Raw genomic sequence first — 20,026 nt, forward strand, 5'->3', positions numbered from 1 at the left:
AGGAGTCAGATACTGGGGCTAATATAGTTCACTGGGAAATGGATTAAAAGGTTTAACTGCTATAAATCCATGGGAAGGAGATGTTGGTGAATTGACAAGTAAGTAATTGGCCAAATTGTCTTGTGGTCCAGCTTTGGATTGTTTTTCTTCTGTTGTGTTAGTGACACCAGAGTTGATAAACAATTGACACAACTAAAGCCCTATTTGACTCTTAGTCAAGAATCTAAACAAAGTCACCTTCCCAACATAGTAATTGAGTATACGTGTTATTTTCTAGTGTGATTTGATTCTGAAAAACTTAAATGGATATATTGACCAATTTTCTACTTTATGTTACGCAAATCATAGTCCAATACTATTTTTTTTTCTTATATACTATTAAGCTGCCATTAAGGATATTTAATATAACTCTATAAAGCTAAATTCAATTCTCACGTCCTCAGGAATTAAAATTAAAAGAACCTTAGGAAAAGTGGTACAGGTATCAGCTAAGCAGTTGCTTAACTAAAGTTTGTTTTATGCCCTGTTTTTCTAGCAACTGGGTGGCAGGGTAGCTAAAAGTTAGGTGCTGCAATGCTGAGCACTGGAACACCTAAATCCCTTTATAGAGCTAGCCCCATCTTCCTGTGCACTTACACACATGATGGCTGGGGACAATATCCGTTCATGATGAGCTGCATCCCTGGTGCTGGATTATTGCAATAGCAGTAAATATGGCATAGATTGTCCCATGTTCCTTTTCAACTGGGATTCCATGGAACAGCTGTTAATAAACAGTATTTTATTTTTCAGGGCAGATGCTGCTGCAAGGTGGTCCCAGGCCAAGTGAAGGATTAGAACCAGTGTACTGTACTGCAAGCTCAGCATAGTGTCTCATTCAGTTTTCTGCCTCAGACTTGGCCCTGTAAAATGGACTTGTCCCTCACCTCATGCACAGTGACAATTTCAAATACTTTATAGGATAGCGCACTGCTGGAACGACCTGGTGTCATTGCCCATTTAAAGATGCAAGCCACATCAGTAATGCAGAAAGACAGATTTGATATTTGAAACAGGATTCTCTAAGGAAGAGCTCACCACACCTAGTCATGAAGAATTGTATTGTTTCTCTCTGGCTTTGCAGGAAAGCCATACTGAATTACAGTTGGGCCTACTAGATTCTGTTTCACAGAGCTGTGTGTTTGCAGAGGATGCAGACCTGCTTTCTGTATTACTGCCTTGTGTTAAGAAACCAACTGTATAAATAGCATTAATGTTGGGTCTTCCAGTTTATGTACCATGCAGTGTGAGAAGTGCCTTTGGGATATGGAAACTGCTGAGGGAGCAGGGGTAGGAGTGGAGATGTTGATCTTCCAGCAGACTGGGCACACAGAAGAAGGATGTTTGCAGCTATTTGTCTGAAGGAGTTGGTTGTTCTGAGTATGTGCTTGCTTGACTGGTTTTGCATGGGATGCTGGCCTAAGTCTCTGAAGGGGGTTCTCTAAATGCTTTTCAATGCACGTTCTTATATTTTGTGTGGCAGGACTGTAGAGTAGTGCAGACACCTGGCTAAGATGCTAGATATCAGAGAGTTCAGGAGGGAGGTAACGTTGCTCCCAACTCCATTCCCTTTCTCATGGCAACTGTATTCCCTGTTTATTTACACATACAATAGCCTGGTTTCCTTTTCTACCACACAGATAATTCCCTGAAGAAAACTTCTGAAAACAAAAATCCATTCCAAACATCTCCCATTTAGTGTAGGAAAAAAATGGAAAGAAAAAACAAAGTGTAAAGGCTGTGGTTCTTGTAAACCAAACCAAACCAAATCACAAAGGCACAATTTTAAATATTAAAACATTCCTTTAGAAGGCATGTTCTACGTGTAATATGAGAACGTATGAGCAAAGAGCAGCAGCTGTCCTGTCCCCAGAGAGGATGGAAATGGCTCAGCCCTTCTACGCTGGAGGGAGTGGTGAGGCCCCAGAAAACACAAACAGGTGAAGTAGTTTTTTAAAAATGAAATGAAATAAAGGTCTAATATACTACTAATAATCAACAAACCATTAAAAAGGAATATAAATGAATATTTATAGATTTTTCAATTAATAGAGATTAAAATATAAATAAAATAATGTGTAAGTGCAATGTGATACATCTAGAGCAAGTAACCAAGACAGACATGCATCTAAATGAACCGCTATGCTAGCTTTATGTGACTATATAGCATGAACTGAGATAGCAGTGCCATTTGGTCACTGTGATACTTACTCTCTGCTGCAGCACACACAGATGTGCCTGTGCCTGTGTCATTGCAAAGCCACTTGGTTAGGCCCAGATCCTGCAAACCTTTGTACTGTATTGAAGCCCATGGGACTCCTCATGCTTAAAGTTAAGCATACATATAAATGTTTGCATGATCAAGGCCTGATGGAGCTGGAGTGGTACAGACCTTATGGGTTATATTGGTTATATGAATCATCTATTTATAGTGACATGCTGCCACCTGATAGTGACTGTACCTGTAATTAGATCTCACAGTGACAGCATGCTAAAAATAACTCCATCTTCATTTTCCTCTCAAACTTCTTATTCAACTGAGATAAATATATATACATTAAAAATATAGTCCATTTAAATCAGCAGCAGTTCCTCTAAAGGGGAACAAAGAGTGCACATTCCAAAATTGTAGTATGTGTTTCGTTTTATATTTGCTTTCTCTTCATTTTGCAGGTGAACATATCCTATATTAGGTAACAGACATATAAGGTCATCTGACAATGCCCATGCTAGATACAATGATTCTTTCTCTCTATAAAACAGTGAAAAAAACCCCAAACCCGACAACTTACCCTTGCCCAATCCAGAGATGGCATCGGTAATCACTACCACTTTGTTTTGCACAGCTGACTTTGACATTAGCCGACCAACTGCTCGGTAAATATATATAATTCCACTGATTCCAAAAAGGAGCAAAGGAAGAATAAGCACAGCAAGGACACCCATTTTTACCTGAAAGAAAATAGACCAGGTTAGAGTCACAATAGAAATGAGCCATTCTTCATATTTTTCAAGATATCTTTTAAAATGAATCCTTGTCTCCATTCATGGAAAAGATAAGCAGAATGTATGGATTATATTACACAGCAGCAGCCACAGCATGTCACCAGTTTTTAACAGTTTCAAGAGAAAACTTAGCTTGAAAATCAATGGTATAATGTGGCCCTATTTTTATCAGATAGGCTTCATTTTCCTTCTCACTATTACACATTATAGTCAAAGCCTTTTGTCATTTTATTCATGACAGTTCTCTTCTAGAAACAGAATTGCAAATTTGCAAGAGTGAATTCATTTTAACCAAAGGGATGTAAAATTATGTTACATTAATCTCTGATACATTTTCCTATTGTATTGGAACTACATAGATAAAAGCTTATCATTGTTATCACCAGATATACACATTTCACATATTACAGAAGTACTGAGAAGAGAATAACTTACTATGAATATGCAGCAGTCAAGGAGCAGATAAGTAACTAATTTATTCTAAGATTTTAATCAAATTTGTTCAGCATTTCTGGAAAGCAGTCTATGTGCTGAGGCTACTTGTCTTGAGGGAGAACAGCTATGTATAGTTCTCAGCTGCATACGAGATTTTTTAAAAAGTAAATATAGTATCTACAGCACGATCCACATGCCTGACCTATTTAGTTTCACAGGGCTGGAAAGTCTTTTTAGAGCTCTTTGCACTGTCCTAATTCAACTGCACAAAGAAGCTTCAATGTTTTTGTGTCTTGCCTTTATGATAAAATGGAAATATGTTCCTTGGATCACCTTGTTGTTTGGTTTAGGCCTTCAACTGATATTATGCATGAAAACAATTTGTACAAGCCCAATAACACTAGAAAGGTTCTAGTGTCTTTTTCTTTTTCAAAAGTTGCTGTGGAAATAGTTTGTGTTTGTTCCATCTGAATATTCACTCCTCCATCTACTATCTAATCGCCCAGCTAGCTGTTAGGAGAGAGTTCATTCAGAGCTGGGCCCTTGGCTTCGAACAAAAGTTCTTAACCAACACAATATCCGTCTCGCCACCAATTGAAGATCTACAGTGCAGTGGTTCTAACATCTCTCCTGTATGGATCTGAGACATGGACTCTTTATAGATGTCACAAAACAATCCTGAGAAGGGAAAAGCTCAGGGGGCACTGATAGGAGAGGGGATAAATTCAACAGAGAGAACTGGGCACCTGAGTTGGAATGAGCTGTGACATGGATTAGAAAAGAGTTAGGGAAACTCAGAGAACTAAACCAATGGAAAACAAGTGCTGGGAGCCATGGGAAGCGCCACCAGGACCCCACACTCCGAACCCCCACCCGCACCCCAACTCCCTGCCCCAGCCCAGAGTCCCCTCCCACACCCAAACTCCCTCCTTGAGCCTACCCCCCCCAACACCCCAACACCCTGCCCCAGTCCAAATCCCCCTCCTGCACCCCAAACCACTCATCCCTGACCTGCCCCCAGAGCCCATACCCTCAGCCAGAGCCCTCACCCTCCTCCCACATCTCAGCCCCTGGCCCCAGCATGGTGAAAATGAGTGAGGGTTGAGGAGCGCAAGTGACAGAGGGAGGGGGGGATGAAGCGAGTGGAGGCTGGGCCTCAGAGAAGGGGTGAGGCAAGGGCGGGACCTCGGTGAAGGGGCAGGGCAGGGGGTCCCCGAAAAATTTTAAATCAAAATAGGGGTCCTCAGATTGCTAAAATTTGAGAACTGCTGGCTTATACTAAAAATACCTGTGATAAAAATCTTGGATGGGGGGGGGGTCGCTGGAGGTGTGTGTGTGGGGGGCCACTGTAGGGGGACACCTGGGGCCAGCGGCACCAGCTGCCAGGGGCCGTGGATCACAGCTGCTCTAACAGGCCAGCCGGGGACTGCTGCCCGGGGCCGCGGACCATGGCTGCTCCAGATGGCCAGGGACTGCTGCCCAGGGTCATGGACCATGGCTGCTATGGCCGGCTGACTGGGGATCGCTGCCAGGGGCCACGCACTGCAGCTGCTCCAGCTGGCCGACCAAGCACCGCTGCCGGGTGCCGCCAGAGCAGTGGGTGGTGTGGCTGTACCCAAGGCCATTCCAGCAGTGGCTTGTGTGTCTGTCCCGGGGACCACCTGAGCAGCTGACCCAAAGCCAACTGCTTGGGCAGCTCTGGGATCGGCCACATTGGCCCCTGCAGAAGTCACGGAGGTCACAGAAAGTCATGGAATCTGTGACTTCCACGACCTCCATGTAAGCCCTATACATAAGACTTCAGATTCCATATATCAGATTCTTAGCAGCATTGGTGAGTTGGCTGGCTTGAAAGTCCCTCTGGAACACATCCAAAGCTTGGATGGGTCATTCCGTCCTTTGTTTAATGCATCAGTTTGTAGAGTAGTTGTTCCAGAGATTAGAAGCAGGACTGAAGACAAAATGGAGAAGATGCAGCTGCCTTTTTATATTCTTTGCCATGTGGCTTGTACTTCGTTTGTCCCAAACACAAATTCACAGATGGACATGGAAAAGCACTTGCAGTCTGCTGTCCACAGGCATGTCCCTATATGTCCTGCTGACTCATAGGTGTAACCCCGCCTTCTCTCAATGGGATCATTGTATAGCTGATTGCCTTTGATATGCCATCAAGCAGGCTGGATAGTGCTGATGTCAATCTGTTCAGGGGTGTCACCAGAAACACAGCACAGGTTTGAGATACAGCTATACCACACATATTTATAACGCATGATACAAAAATGATACATTGACTTCAATAGATCTTAGCCAACTGATAACTCCTGAAGATGTGGCCAGTTACAGAGCAGCCTGTGTAACTACCTGCATCCCCAAGAGCATCTCCAGTCAGTGCTTCCTTCCCACAGGATTAACTTCCTTTTCCTGGTCCCAGGAGGCTGCTCCCCAGGCTCCCTCAGTCAGTCCCCAGATTCCCTTCCTGCAACTGAATAGACAAGTGGCCAGAGAGCCATGAAGACTGGAGGTCTCTGTTTATCCTGGACCTTTTATAGGTGCAGCAGCCCCAGGGCTGGCTGCCCCCTGCAGAGTGCCAGGACTTTTCTAGAAGTGAGGACTCTGGCAGGGGAGCAGAAGTAGTACCCAGGCCAAGAACAGGCACCAGAGAGAACCTGAGGCCAGGTGAGGAGGGGACAATTGCAGTCAGCAGATATAATTCTCACCTTCTTCCCTACACCCCTCCTCCATTTTGCCCCTTTTCACTTTCTTTGGTGGAGCTTCCAGCTCAGTAACTGCCCCAAACTTGTTTTTTCTTTCTTCTGTGCCTGGGTTCAAAGCCCTCTGCCCTCCCGTGCTGCTGCTGTTCAAAGCATTCTGGGAATCACTGTGTTTGCACCAATAGCTGCAAATGGCACAGACTGAGGAATTCATCCCTCCAGTCTCCTCCCCACTGTTCCTGGATGCCACAGAAAAACAGCAGAACTTCTCTGATTAGGGTGACCAGACAGCAAGTGTGAAAAATCGGGATGGAGGGTGGAGGGTAATAGGAGCCTATATAAGAAAAAGACCCAAAAATCGGGACTGTCCCTATAAAATCAGGACATCTGGTCACCCTATCTCTGATAGGGATAGCAAAATAAAATAACTCTTGGGTCTGCTCCCCGTAGGCTGGGGGTGAGGCTGATCCTCCTGGCAATGAGACCCCAGATAGAATATCACTCTGTTCCTATGATAAAGGCTGATATTTCCCCTTCATACCAGCACCATCGTATGATAACTCTGAATACGTTCTTTATTCTTTCACTTTCACACTCACCTCACCAGCTGCAGTACAAAGGGGGCATTCACCTGCTGAGTAGTCATTAAAGTTAAAATCCCAAGGACAGATGAACACCGTACACTCAGATGAGACAATCTGTAGCTTAGAATAAAAGTTGAAAGACTTCACTAACAAGTTAACTTCTGGATTGACTTTAAATTCCAGGAGCCTGAAACTACTGAGGAGTTTCTAGTACATTCACGATGTCCCTAAAGAGTTCTCCCATCTTCCTCCTCCCTGAGACTTGTAAGCTGAGTCTGTGTTCTGTTCAGGAGGAATAGTACCATATCAAGCTGAGCACAGGACAAAGGATCTCCCCGGTACTAGTCAGTGGCACTGGAACCAGGGGGTTGGGAGGGGCCATATCCCTTCCACTTTTTGCCACAGTGGGCCCCACCCCCTTCTCCTCCTCTTCCCCTTGAGGCCCCGCCCCCTGGCCAGGCCAGCATGGAGCCCAGTTGGGGAGCCCGGGCAGTTGTGGGAGCCACCTGGACCCTCCACCTGCCTGCATTGTGCTGGGGCTGAGAGCAGCCCCTGACCCGTGTCCCCATCCCCTGGGCTCCCAGACGAGAGCAGGTGGAGGTGGAGGGTCCGTGACTCCATGCGGGCTCACCACAGCTGCCCACATGGCTATCCCTGACCCAGCTCCAGCCCGGGGGCTGGAGGAGGGGACCTTGGAGCTGCAGCCTGGCCATGGTAAAAGCAGACGGGCAGCTGTGGGGAGCCACAGCGCAGATGCTCCACCTGCCCGGGTGGGCAAGGACACAGGCCAGGGGCTGCTCTCAGCGGATCCATTGCATCACAGGCAGGAGGAGGGTCTGCCGTGGCTCCCACAGCTCACAGGGGAGTGTCTGCCGTGGCTTCCCACAGCTCACAGCACAGCTTTTATCATGGCTGGGCTGCAGCTCTGAGACACACCGCCCCCCGCTAGAGCCAGGTCAGGGAGAGCCTCCACCTGCTCTGGATGGGGGCTGGGGAACAGGGACACATGCAGGGGCTGCTTTCGCCCACCCCGGGAGAGGGCAGACGGGTCTGGGTGGCCTCCCTGGCCATGCTCCAGCTTCTGGCTTCTCTGGGGGCGGAGGCCTCTGGGGGAAGAGGAGGGCTGGGACCTTTGGGGGGGAAGGGGACAGGCCTCACTGGTGTGGGCCCCCCCACTTTTGGGAAGGCTCTCACACCCTCGGTGCTAATTCCTGTTCTGTCCCTCTGGGTGAAACCCACCCACAGTCTGGAGAGCCACTGGAACCCTCTGTGACGTTACTGACATAACCTATGACTGTATAGACCATGGTTGCAACCACTGTTATATATTTGCAGCAAATATTGTACAAAGGTTGTCGTGTGAGGTGTCTATAAAAAGGTTATGCTTTGTTGATTATGATTATGCTATCTGTATGGGTGTATCAATTTTGTAGTTAAAGTTATGAATATTGGCTATGTACTAGTATCTCAATGTGTTTTGATTCTAAGAAGCTTCAGTGAAGCATTTGGTCAGCTTCTTAAGAAAGGGCTATTCTCAGTAAGTGCCCAATCAAGAAACACTTGGCTGACAATGAACTTTGGGAGACTCCAATCCACATCTGAGCTTTCCTGGGAACGTTCAAACTAACATGTAAACAATGGCATCGGCCTGTAAAGAACTGAGTCAGGCATGGACATGTGGCTTGCCCATGTGACTCCAGGCTCCATCTTGCTGCTGTGATCTTCCACAGGGCAGAGGATATAAAAGGCCCTGAAAACTCCTCCATCTTGTCTTCAATCCTGCTTCTGACCTCTGGAGGAACCTTGCTACAAACTGAAGCTCTGAACAAAGGACTGAATGACCCATCCCAGCTGTGGATGTACTCCAGAGACTTGATTTGTGCCTGCAGTTTATTCCATCACTGCTACAAGCCTGAACCAAGAACTTTGCCGTTACTGTATGTAATTGATTCCAATTCCAGCTCTCATCTAGATCTTTTTCCTTTTATGAATAATCCTTTAGATTTTAGATTCTAAAGGAGTGGCAACAGCGTGATTTGTGGGTAAGATCTGATTTGTATATTCATAGAATCATAGAATATCAGGTTTGGAAGGGACCTCAGGAGGTCATCTAGTCCAACCCCCTGCTCAAAGCAGGACCAATCCCAACTAAATCATCCCAGCCAGGGCTTTGTCAAGCCTGACCTTAAAAACCTCCAAGGAAGGAGATTCCACCACCTCCCTACGTAACCCATTCCAGTGACGTGGGTCTGGGTCTTGGTCCTTTGGGATCAGGAGAACCTTTTTTCTTTTACTGGGGTATTAGTTTTCATAACCATTCATCTCCATAGCGAGTGGCACTGGTGGTGATACTGGGAAACTGGAGTGTCTAAGGGAATTGCTTGTGTGACTTATGGTTAGCCAATGCGGTAAAACCAAAGTCTTCTCTATTTGGCTGGTTTGGTTTGCCTTGGTGTGCAAAGGAACCCCAGCCTTGGGCTGTAACTGCCCAGCTTTAAGCAATTTGTCCTGAATTGGTAGTCTCAGTTGGGTCCCACCCAAGGCAGCATCGTTACACCCACACCATGACAATCCCTAACCTGGGGCTGCAGGGAGGGAAAGTAGCTCCAGCACACCATGGAAGGGGAATCCAGCATCACCAAGTGGTGCAGAGGGGCTGCAGTCAGCCTTCTAATGCTGGAATCCTATGGCCTGGCCCCAGGATGGGGGTGGCTTTCACCTTCCGCTTGGTGCTGGGGAAATCAAGTATTAGGGATCATGGGATAAGAGAGGAGAGTACAGGGAAGTGTGGTGCTGCCTCTTATCACTCACCCCCTCTGCCCCTTTTCCCTGCCCCCTCTGCATTCAGAAAGCTCCATTGAGAGGGTCTGATTTCCACAGGCTCTTTTGTGGGAGGCTTAAAGGCTTCAGGATCCCACCTCTGCCTCCTCAGCATCAGCCTCAAAGGGTTTTTCTGTGGTGGGAAAAGTGGCTGGGATTAGCTAGCAAATCTCCCCTTCCCCCACTTTTCTTTGTCTAGACTGACCCCAACCATCTTCTATATTCTGATTCCCCCCCATTAGCGGAGTGATTGTTCGAGTCAGTGAGTTCCCCCTTTGGGGAGAGATTGTCTCATTCCCACATAGTCTCACATTGCTCCAGGTTATGTCAAAAACATTTATTTTTTGTACATTGACTCCCTTAGAGACCAGAATTAAATAGATTCTAAAAGTGCTGGAGCCAGGATAGGAAAATGTGGTGTTTTGGATTCTATGTTAGTCAAGGGTGATGGGAAAAGTGGGAGGGATTCCCTCCTCCCCCCTTCACTGTCATTCTCCGCCCTGACACAACAGCCTCTGGCTGAGCCTTGGAGAGTTTATCTTCTCTCCATTCTACCCCCTTCCCCCCCCCACACACACACCTCCCAGCACGGCACTTCCAACAGTGTTCTTTGCTCTCCATGCTTAGGAATCACACTTTGATTTCTTTGATCCTGACATCTTCCTGAGGGCTAGAGGTGAAAGTTTCCCAGACCTGGAGGGGGATTCAAGTGAACCCTAAAGCTTTGTTTCAGCTTTCTGAACTTAAGTCCCCATTTTCGTCTATTGGTAAAGTGGCTTCGGAGCTTACACCAGCCAAGTCCAGAAGATTTGTAGATGAACAGATTTTGCCTTTTGTTTGCTTTTGTTTCTTTTTTTCTTTCTTGCATTACGATGATGTTGAAACTTTTGTAAATGACACAACGAAATAATGAGAAGGTGCTGAGTGCAACAGGTTTAGCCAGTTCAGAAGAAAAAGGATGAATTTGTTTTCCTTCTTCTGGGAGTTATGATTCTGTGGGATTTCACTTTATGAATCTGTAAGTGTCAATGTAGGCCACCTTGTAGTGTTGGTTTGTCTCTCTTACTGAAGGCCGTTTGGTCACATACTTTGATATTAGTTTAGTTTGACAGGATCTAGCACAGCTTTATTGAAGACTTTATGATACAAATGTCAGCAGAAGAGTCCTTTTTAAATTTTATTTTAACCTTTCTTTACCCTTTATCATGAAATTTTTGTGTTGTTTGAACAATGAAAATTATCAACATCTCTCAGCCTGAAAACCAAGGGTGAATGCTAGATTCACACTCTGAAAGGCTGAGACTGAATGGGGATGGAGTTACTGCCTGATTCCTTCAGAGATGTGAGATACAGTCAGGAGGTGGAAAGGGTTGGAGGTGAGGGTGTAACCGTACCTCAGTGGGTCACAGCTGAGAATTCCAGATTCTTTACAAACTGCTGAGAAATGGGGTAGATCCATCTCAAACTGTTGGTTATTCCTCCACAAGATATACCAAACCAGTAACAAAAGTAAACTTCTGTCTTAGCACACTTGTCAACAAGAAGTCAGAAAAGCAGTCTCCCTAGGTATCCCCATACTTGTTTCAGCACCCAGACACTAGATTTTATGAGTGGTTATTTAAAACCAATTTCATAAAACAAAGAGTTTTTCTAATCCCAAGAGGTCAGCCATATACCCAGGTCAATATATAACTCAGATCTTACCAAATAATCACAATTTTGCCAATTCTTTAGTATCTAATATCTAAAGGTTTATTTAGAAAGAGAAAAGAAAGAGGAGAGAGTTAAAATGATCAAAGGAATCAAATACATACACTCAATGCAAAGATCTTGTATGAGGCTTGAAGCAGTGATGGAATAAACTGCTGGCTTGTAAAGTCTCTGGTAACTTCCAAAAGATTGGAAGGTCCTCAGTCCATTGGTTGGAATGCTCCTTTTAGTGTAAGTCCATAGTCCATGTGACAGGTTGGACCCTTGGGATGTCACCTGATGAGCTGAAATACCACTGAGCCCGCCTTTTCTGCCAGCCTGGGCACCCTTTACCTGGTCTTGCTGGGCCAGGATCACAAGCATCTTCCAGCCAAGCACACAGGCAGGGCCGGGCCCAGCTGCAGAACAATATAGACACTGAGATCAGCTCTGGGAAGACTTAGCTTAAGGGACCTGCCACAGCCCCAGGTGTTCACCTGCCTTGGAGTACAAACCCAAAATTATATGAAATTCGGCTCCTCCCTCAATGTGAAGGAAGGTATGCACAACTTCCTGCCCCCAGTTAGAAATTACATAAACTGGGTTATATTATAAGCCAGAAATAAGTTTATTAACTACAAAAAAAGGTGGATTTTAAGGGGTTAAAGAAATAGCAAACAAAACAAAGCGCATTACTAAGAAAATAATACAAAGCACGCCAACTAAGCTAGATTCACTAAAGAAATTGGTTACCAATAATAATTCCTCACCCTAGATATTGTTTTAGGTAGAGTCCTACACAGGCCAAAGGTGTCTTTCCAGCCTGGGTCCAGTAGTTCTTCCCTCCCCCCTGACCCAGTTCAAGTCCTTTTGTTTCCAGGTGTTTTCAAGTATCCCTTTGGGTGGGGAGGCGGGGGAGAAGCAAACGGTGTTTGTGCTGGTGCGGTGTTTGTGCTGGTAGAAGCCAGGGGAAGCCCTGGGGCCACCAGGAGCACTGGGGACTGAGGGTTACCCTCACCAGTACAGGATAGGTGTAGCAGCATACACTCCACACAGTGCCTGGCTCCTCTGGGGTGCTCAGTACAGCTGGCAGTGCCTTTTGCCCCTACCCATTTGCCATCAGGGTACTTAGGCAGCAGCAATATTATAGCTTCCACATGCATGGGAGTGCTGAGGAAGGGAAAGGCCTTCTTGGCCCTCTTCTCACCTCCACCACCACTAATGCCTCTGTGATGGCAGCCATATTTTGACCCTGTAATAAATAGATAGGAACTGCTTCTCCCAGGAAAAATTTCAGGTGAGCATAGATGGCCCTCAGTAAGGGAAATAGGAAATGCAAAATACTTCTCTCTCCTTTCTACCCAGCCCCCAGAGAATAAAATATACCTGCATGGAGACAAACTCATCTGGCTCATCTTTACTCTACAGACTTCAAAATTTCTTTCTGAACAAGCCCTTTCATCTCCAATGAGATATTACCCCAGGAACTTGCTGGAATCTACACTCCCTTTGATCACAACCTTTCTCAGTCAAGGCAACAGGACAGTGCATTGCTGCCTGTGCCTGCCGGCTGAGTTGATGAACGGTAATGGTCAGAGATCGCACCAACACAGAAGTATATTAAATGCAAACCCTAAGGAAATAAAGAGTTTAAATTATCCTCCACATGTCCCGTGTCCCACTAAAATGAATCCAACCCACAGGTCACTTGGGCACAAGTATCAATGTCAGGATGCTACATTGTTAGCCCAGCAAATTAAGCTGCAAAATAAATGATGTTTAAATGATCTCACTCTATTTTTTTACAATTCTCTATTAAGAGGTAATTGATACATACGTACACCAGGCAGGGTCATTTGGAAGGCGAAGACTTTATGCTTCCAACCCACACCACTGTCAAGATTTAGCAAATTAGGACAAGTCAGCAAATAAGAATAACCTTACCTATGAGCAACTGCGCTAATGGTAACAATTCGCTACCTCTCACTACTACTGGTACCAAATTACATCAGATAGCAGTTTTTTACAATACCAGTTTTTTTAACAATCCCTTACATATGAGTAACAGGTACAGGTAGCAAATTCCTACAGGCAGCAGTTTCTCGGCTCCCACACCCCTATATTCCCCAGGTATTGCTGTCCCAGCCCTCCCCACGGCATGGGCTGGCTTCATGCGCCCTGAAAACAATGGGAGCTGGTGGCAGCTTTCCTGGGCACAGGGCAGGGAATCGCAGCCAACTCAATTGCACCCTCTCCCTGCAGCCAGGATGGAACCAGGAGGCACCCCTCCCTGGGGCCACCGGGGGTGGGGGAAGGTTTCTCTTACCTTCCCTCCAAGCACTGCCCTTCCTGGGAGCAGGGGCTGGGGCCCAGGAAGGAGGGGTCCTGGCCAGGCTGGGGTCTCTGCACTGGAAGAGGCTTTTCCTGCAGTTATTGAAGCTTTTACCACAGTCCAAGTATTTATGGGTTCTCTCTCTTGTGTGGATTGTCTGATGTGAAGCAAGGTTTGTTCTTTGAATGAAACTTTTCCCACAGTCGAGGCATTTATAGATTCTATCCCATGTGAATCCTCTGATGCTTAGGAAGGTATGAGCGGGGATTGAAGCTTTTCCCATCATCCAGGCATTTATGGGGTTTCTCTCTTGTGTGAATAGTCTGATGTCTAATAAGGTTTGAGTTCTGACTGAAACTTTTCCCACAGTCCAAGAATTTATAGGGTCTCTCTCCTGTGTGGATTCTCCCATGGTTAATAAGATATGAGCGCCGACTGAAGCTTTTCCCACAGTCCAAGCATTTATAGGGTCTTTCTCCTGTGTGGATTCTCCCATGGTTAATAAGATGTGAGCGCTGACTGAAGCTTTTCCCACAGCCCAAGCATTTATAGGGTTTCTCTCCTGTGTGGGTTCTCTGATGTTTAATCAGAGTTGATTTCTCATTGAAGCTTTTCCCACAGTCCAAGCATTTATAGGGTTTCTCTCCTGTGTGTGTTCTCTCATGTACAATAAGGGCAGATGGTGCACTGAAACTTTTCCCACACTCAAGGCACGTACAGGGTTTCTCTCCCTTGTGGATTCTCCTATGGTTAATAAGCACTGAGTGATGACTGATGCGTTTCCCACAGTCCAAGCATGTATAGGATTTCTTTTCTTTGTGATTTGTCTGCTGGGCTGTGGTTTCATTGGGATCCTTTCCTCCTCCTCCACATTTGATTGATTCATCCAGTTTCTTAGTTTGGCAGTTCCCCAGCTTCCTCTCTGACCCGTGGCAATTACTCCAGACTTTTCTCTGTTCCAAGCACTGGGAAAAATTCCCTTCAGCTCTTCTCAAAAAGATCGCCTGGAGTTCCACTTGATCAGGACCTTCCTGCTGTGGATTCCCCTCACTCATTGTCTCATCACCTGCTGGGGGAGAGAGAGAGAATCCAGGCAGGAGTTAGTGCCTGGGCTGATAGAAAGGACAGAAAAGAGTGAAAACAGAGTAACTGTTGGGGAGACTGAGAAATTGGATTCTCTCTCCACATCCCATCCGAACACTCACAGGGGGGTGAAGTCAGGCAGAAAACTCCTAACAGCTAACAGAGTGGGTGGGAAGGCATGAGCGATATCTGCCATGATGATGCGACACCTTCTGATCAGAGCCTCACCTGTGTGAGATGAGGCAGAACTGAGGGGGCTCACACCACATTTTGGGGATTTTTAGCTTTTTCCTCCATTTGCCATATAGTTTCTGTGTTAGTGTCACTGACTCTTCGCCTGCGTGCATACCTCTTGGGATCTTCCTTTCCTCGGAGTCCTGGAGATCCGGGATCCACTGCTTTTCCCCTGCTTCCAGCCGGGCGATCAGGTCAGGTTTGGGAATGGGGAGTCCTGCTCAGGGGGTGAAAACAAGCATGATCTGAGTGCACTGAGGATTGGTGGAGTATTTGTCACAAAGGGCACATCTTGAGTTTAAACTGACCCCATGATTTCCTGGAGGGTTGTGGGATCTGAACAGATGGGAACATGGTAACTGAGCCCCCTTGGGAGAGGCAAATATCTGGGGGAGTTTTCACACCCTCACTAGGAGTTTTCAGGATCTGTGGGCTCTGGGGAACTTGCTGAGGCACAAACAGCTCTGGTGTTAAACCTCTGCCTATGTCTAAACCACCAGAGCCCAGAGCCCTCCCCACATATGGAGCTAGTCCCAGGAAGGGAGGTGCACAGAGATACTGTGTGTGAGTGAGAATTAATGCAGATAGGATAATACACTGCTTCAGCTGGAGGGATGGGGATGAGTTAGCATGTCCATTAGGTTCATGACTCCCCTATCCCATTATAGGGGGTTTGGAGGTGAATGGCTCTCTCACATTGGAGTTGTGGACTATGTGACTTATTTCGCTCTAATCTAACTGACCAGGGAAGAACCTGACCAAATGTAAAAATGCAGACCCCATGGCTTCAGATAGCTGAGGGGAAAGAAATCCTTACCCAGCGAGGTGACCGTCTCATAATTCTCCTGCATGACATCCCTGTAGAGGGCTCTCTGACCGGGGTCCAGCAGAGCCCCTTGCCCCTCGGTGAAGTACACAGCCACCTCCTCGAAGGTCACCGGCATCTGAAACAACAGGTGCTCCCCAGTCAGTACCTGCTGCCCCAGACAGAATCCCACTATTCATGAGGGAAGAAGCTCAAAAATAGGACAGCTCTGGGAGGGCGAGGGGAGAAGAATCCCACGCATTCTGCTCACAGTGGCCAGGAGGCTCCAAGGGTACGTCTACACAACGGGATTACTCCGAAATTACAGAATTCGATTTTGGGCAACCGATTGTATAAAGTCGAGTGCGTGCGGCCACACTAAGCACATTCATTCGGCGGTGTGCGTCCATGTACCGAGGCTAGCGTCGACTTCCGGAGCGTTGCACTGTGGGTAGCTATCCCATAGCTATCCCATAGTTCCCGCAGTCTCCTCCGCCCATTGGAATTCTGGGTTGAGACCCCAATGCCTGATGGGGCAAAAAACATTGTTGCTGGTGGTTCTGGGTACAGCCTCACCCCTCCCTCCGTGAAAGCAACGGCAGACAACCATTTCATGCCTTTTTTCCTGGGTGAACTGTGCAGACGCCATACCATAGCATGGAGCCCACTCAGCTCAAGACAGCAGTAATGAACATTGTAAACACCTCGCGCATTCTCGTGCAGTTTATGCTGAACCAGAACCTACAAAACCAGGCGGCGAGGAGGCTGCGACTGCAGCACGGCAACGAGAGTGATGAGGACATGGACATGGACACAGAATTCTCTCAAACCGCGGGCCCCGGTGCTTTGGAGATCATGCTGTTAATGGGACAGGCTCTAGCCGTGGAATGCCGATTTTGGGCCCGGGAAACAAGCACAGACTGGTGGGACCATATAGTGTTGCAGGTGTGGGATGATTCCCAGTGGCTGCGAAACTTTCGCATGCGTAAGGGCACTTTCATGGAACTTTGTGACTTGCTGTCCCCTGCCCTGAAGCGCCAGAATACAAAGATGAGAGCAGCCCTCACAGTTGAGAAGCGAGTGGCGATAGCCCTGTGGAAGCTTGCAACGCCAGACAGCTACCGGTCAGTCAGGAATCAATTTGGAGTGGGCAAATCTACTGTGGGGGCTGCTGTGATGCAAGTAGCCAAAGCAATCACTGAGCTGCTGCTACCAAAGGTAGTGACTCTGGGAAATGTGCAGGTCATAGTGGATGGCTTTGCTGCAATGGGATTCCCTAACTGTGGTGGGGCAATAGAAGGAACCCATATCCCTATCTTGGCACCGGAGTACTAGGCATCCAGTACATAAACCGCATGGGGTACTTTTCAATAGTGCTGCAAGCACTGGTGGATCACAAGGGATGTTTCACCAACATCAACGTGGGATGGCCGGGAAGGGTTCATGATGCTCGCGTCTTCAGGAACACTACTCTGTTTAAACGGCTGCAGCAAGGGATTTACTTCCCAGACCAGAAAATAACCGTTGGGGATGTTGAAATGCCTATAGTTATCCTTGGGGACCCAGCCTACCCCTTAATGCCATGACTCATGAAGCCATACACAGGCAGCCTGGACAGTAGTCAGGAGCTGTTCAACTACAGGCTGAGCAAGTGCAGAATGGTGGTAGAATGTGCATTTGGACGTTTAAAGGGTTGCTGGCGCACTTTACTGACTCGCTCAGACCTCAGCCAAACCAATATTCCCATTGTCATTGCTGCTTGCTGTGTGCTCCACAATCTCTGTGAGAGTAAGGGGGAAACCTTTATGGTGGGGTGGGAGGCTGAGGCAAATCACCTGGCCGCTGATTATGCACAGCCAGACACCAGGGCGATTAGAAGAGCACACCAGGAAGCGCTGCGCATCAGAGAAGCTTTGAAAACCAGTTTCATGACTGGCCAGGCTACGGTGTGAAAGTTCTGTTTGTTTCTCCTTGATGAAAACCCGCCCCCTTGATTAACTCATTCTCTGTAAGCAACCTATCCTCCCTCTTCGATCACAGCTTGCTTTCAAAGGAAATAAAGTCACTATCATTTAAAAATCATGTATTCTTTATTAATTGATTATAAAAAGAGGGAGAGAACTGACAAGGTAGCCCGGGTGGGGTTTGGGAGTAGGATAGGAGGGAAGGAAAACGCCACTAAAAAAGTTCAAAATAATGACAGCCTTTTGGTTGGGCTGTCCACTGGGGTGGAAGTGGGAGAGTGCACAGAGCCTCCCCCCACCGCGTTCTTACATGTCTGGGTGAGGAGGCTATGGAATATGGTGAGGGGGGAGGGTGGTTATACAGGGGCTGCAGCGGCACTCTGTGATCCTGCTGCTGTTCCTGAAGCTCCACCAGATGCCAGAGCATGTCCGTTTGCTCACACAGCAGCCCCAGTGTTGCATCCTGCCTCCTCTGATCTTCCTGCCGCCACCTCTCATCTCTCCTCTCCTTACGTTGGTCCCTTCTGTCCTCACGTTGGTCCCTCATGTCCTCACGTTGGTCCCTCCTTTCCTCACATTCACTTGCATCTTTCCTGTACTTTGATACCGCGTCCCTCCACTCATTCAGATGAGCTCTTTCATTGCGGGTCGATTCCATGATTTCAAAGAACATTTTGTCTCGCATCCTTTTTTTCTGCCGCCTTATCTAAGATAGCCTTCGGGACGGAGGAAGGAGGCTTGAAAAATTTGCAGCTGCGGGAGGGAGGGAAAAAAGGGAGAGAAGTATTTAAAAAGATATATTTTACATAATAATGCTTATACTCTTTCACGGTGAACTACACTATTCACATTACATAGCACATGTGATTTCAGTACAAGGTCGCATTTTGCATCTTAATATTGAGTGCCTGCAGCTTTGGTGTTAGAGATCACAGACGCAGGTCCAGGCAACAGAATTTGGCTTGCATGCAGCCATGGTAAGCCATTGTCTTTCGGCTTCTGCAGCCTTCAGAAAAGCAGCGCCCTCCTTTCCCACATACCAAGCAAAGCCCGTTGAGTGCTGCGGTTTTCCTGTTAACTTGCAGCAGCAGAAACCAAACTAACCCCCCCGCATACAATTCTCTGGGATGATCACTTTATCCCTCCCCCCACTGCGTTGCTGGTATTAGGGAAGATCCCTGCTAGCCAAATGCGAAAAGCTCAGCGCCAATCGTCCCCCCGTTTCGCCCCCCCGCGCTTGGCTAACTGCAGGGAAGGATTTCTTTTCAGCCACAGGCAAACTGCCCAGTAGGAACGGCCACCTCTGTCCCCTTAATTAAATTCCCGTATTTCAACCAGGTTACCATGAACGATATCACTCTCCTGAGGATAACACAGCGAGATAAAGAATGGATGTTGCTTGAATGCCAGCAAACACCGGGAACATACGCTGCCAGGCTTTGTCATGCAATGATACCAGATTACTTGCTACTAGCATGGCGTGGTCAAGTGTCCTACCATGGAGGACAGAATAAGGCTGCACTGCCCAGAAACCTTCTGCAAAGGCTTTTGGAGTACCTCCAGGAGAGCTTCAGGGAGATGTACCTGGAGGATTTCCGCTCCATCCCCAGACACGTTAACAGACTTTTCCAGTAGCTGTAATGGCCGTAAATGCATCCCAAGTCCTCAGGGCAAATTAATCATTAAAAAATGCTTGCTTTTAAACCATGTTTTATATTTACAAAGGTATACTCACCAGAGGTCCCTTCCATGGCTTCATGGTCTGGGATAATGCCTTGGGAGGGTTAGGAGGGTACTTCAGTCAGGCTGAGAAAAAGATCCTGGCTGTTCGGGAGATCGGAGTGCTGTGTGCTCTCCGCAAGCTCGTTGTCCTCCTCCTCCTCCTCATCTTCCCGTCCGCAGAATCCTCAAGCATGGCTGAGATTACCCCGTCCTCGGAATCCACGGTCAAGGGTGGGATAGTGGTGGCAGCCCCCCCTAGAATTGCATGCAGTTCAGCGTAGAAGTGGCATGTCTGTGGCTCTGCCCCGCACCTTCCATTTGCTTCTTTGGTTTTCTGGTAGGCTTGTCTGAGCTCCTTAACTTTCACGTGGCACTGTAGTGAGTCCCTATTGTGGCCTCTCTCCATCATGCCCTTGGAGATTTTTTCAAATGTTTTGGCATTTCGTCTTTTGGAACGTAGTTCTGCTAGCACGGAATCCTCTCCCCATATAGCGATCAGATCCAGTACCTCCCGTACAGTCCATGCTGGTGTTCTTTTTTGATTCTCGGACTACATGGTTACCTGTGCTGATGAGCTCTGCGTGGTCACCTGTGCTCTCCAC

General features: G+C 47.1%; 1 protein-coding gene and 1 pseudogene across 1 annotated transcript in view; both read right to left on the minus strand.

The window, feature by feature from the left end:
* DHRS7C (dehydrogenase/reductase 7C) overlaps positions 1-3,599 on the minus strand; it is a 35,596-nt gene extending 31,997 nt beyond the window's left edge. Inside the window, exons 1-2 of the mRNA XM_024206437.2 lie at positions 3,481-3,599; positions 2,832-2,991 (exon numbers count right to left, since the gene is read on the minus strand). Coding sequence (XP_024062205.2) covers positions 2,832-2,985 — 154 coding nt within the window. The 5' untranslated portion in view covers positions 2,986-2,991; positions 3,481-3,599. The remainder of the gene's footprint in view (positions 1-2,831; positions 2,992-3,480) is intronic.
* Positions 3,600-9,681: 6,082 nt separating this feature from the next.
* LOC115271248 lies at positions 9,682-15,877 on the minus strand (annotated as a pseudogene).
* Between the last annotated feature and the right edge of the window lie 4,149 nt (positions 15,878-20,026).

The sequence above is a fragment of the Terrapene carolina genome, unplaced genomic scaffold (genome assembly GCF_002925995.2).
Source record: "Terrapene carolina triunguis isolate 2854851 unplaced genomic scaffold, T_m_triunguis-2.0 Scaffold192, whole genome shotgun sequence".
NCBI classification, from domain to species: Eukaryota; Metazoa; Chordata; order Testudines; family Emydidae; genus Terrapene; species Terrapene triunguis.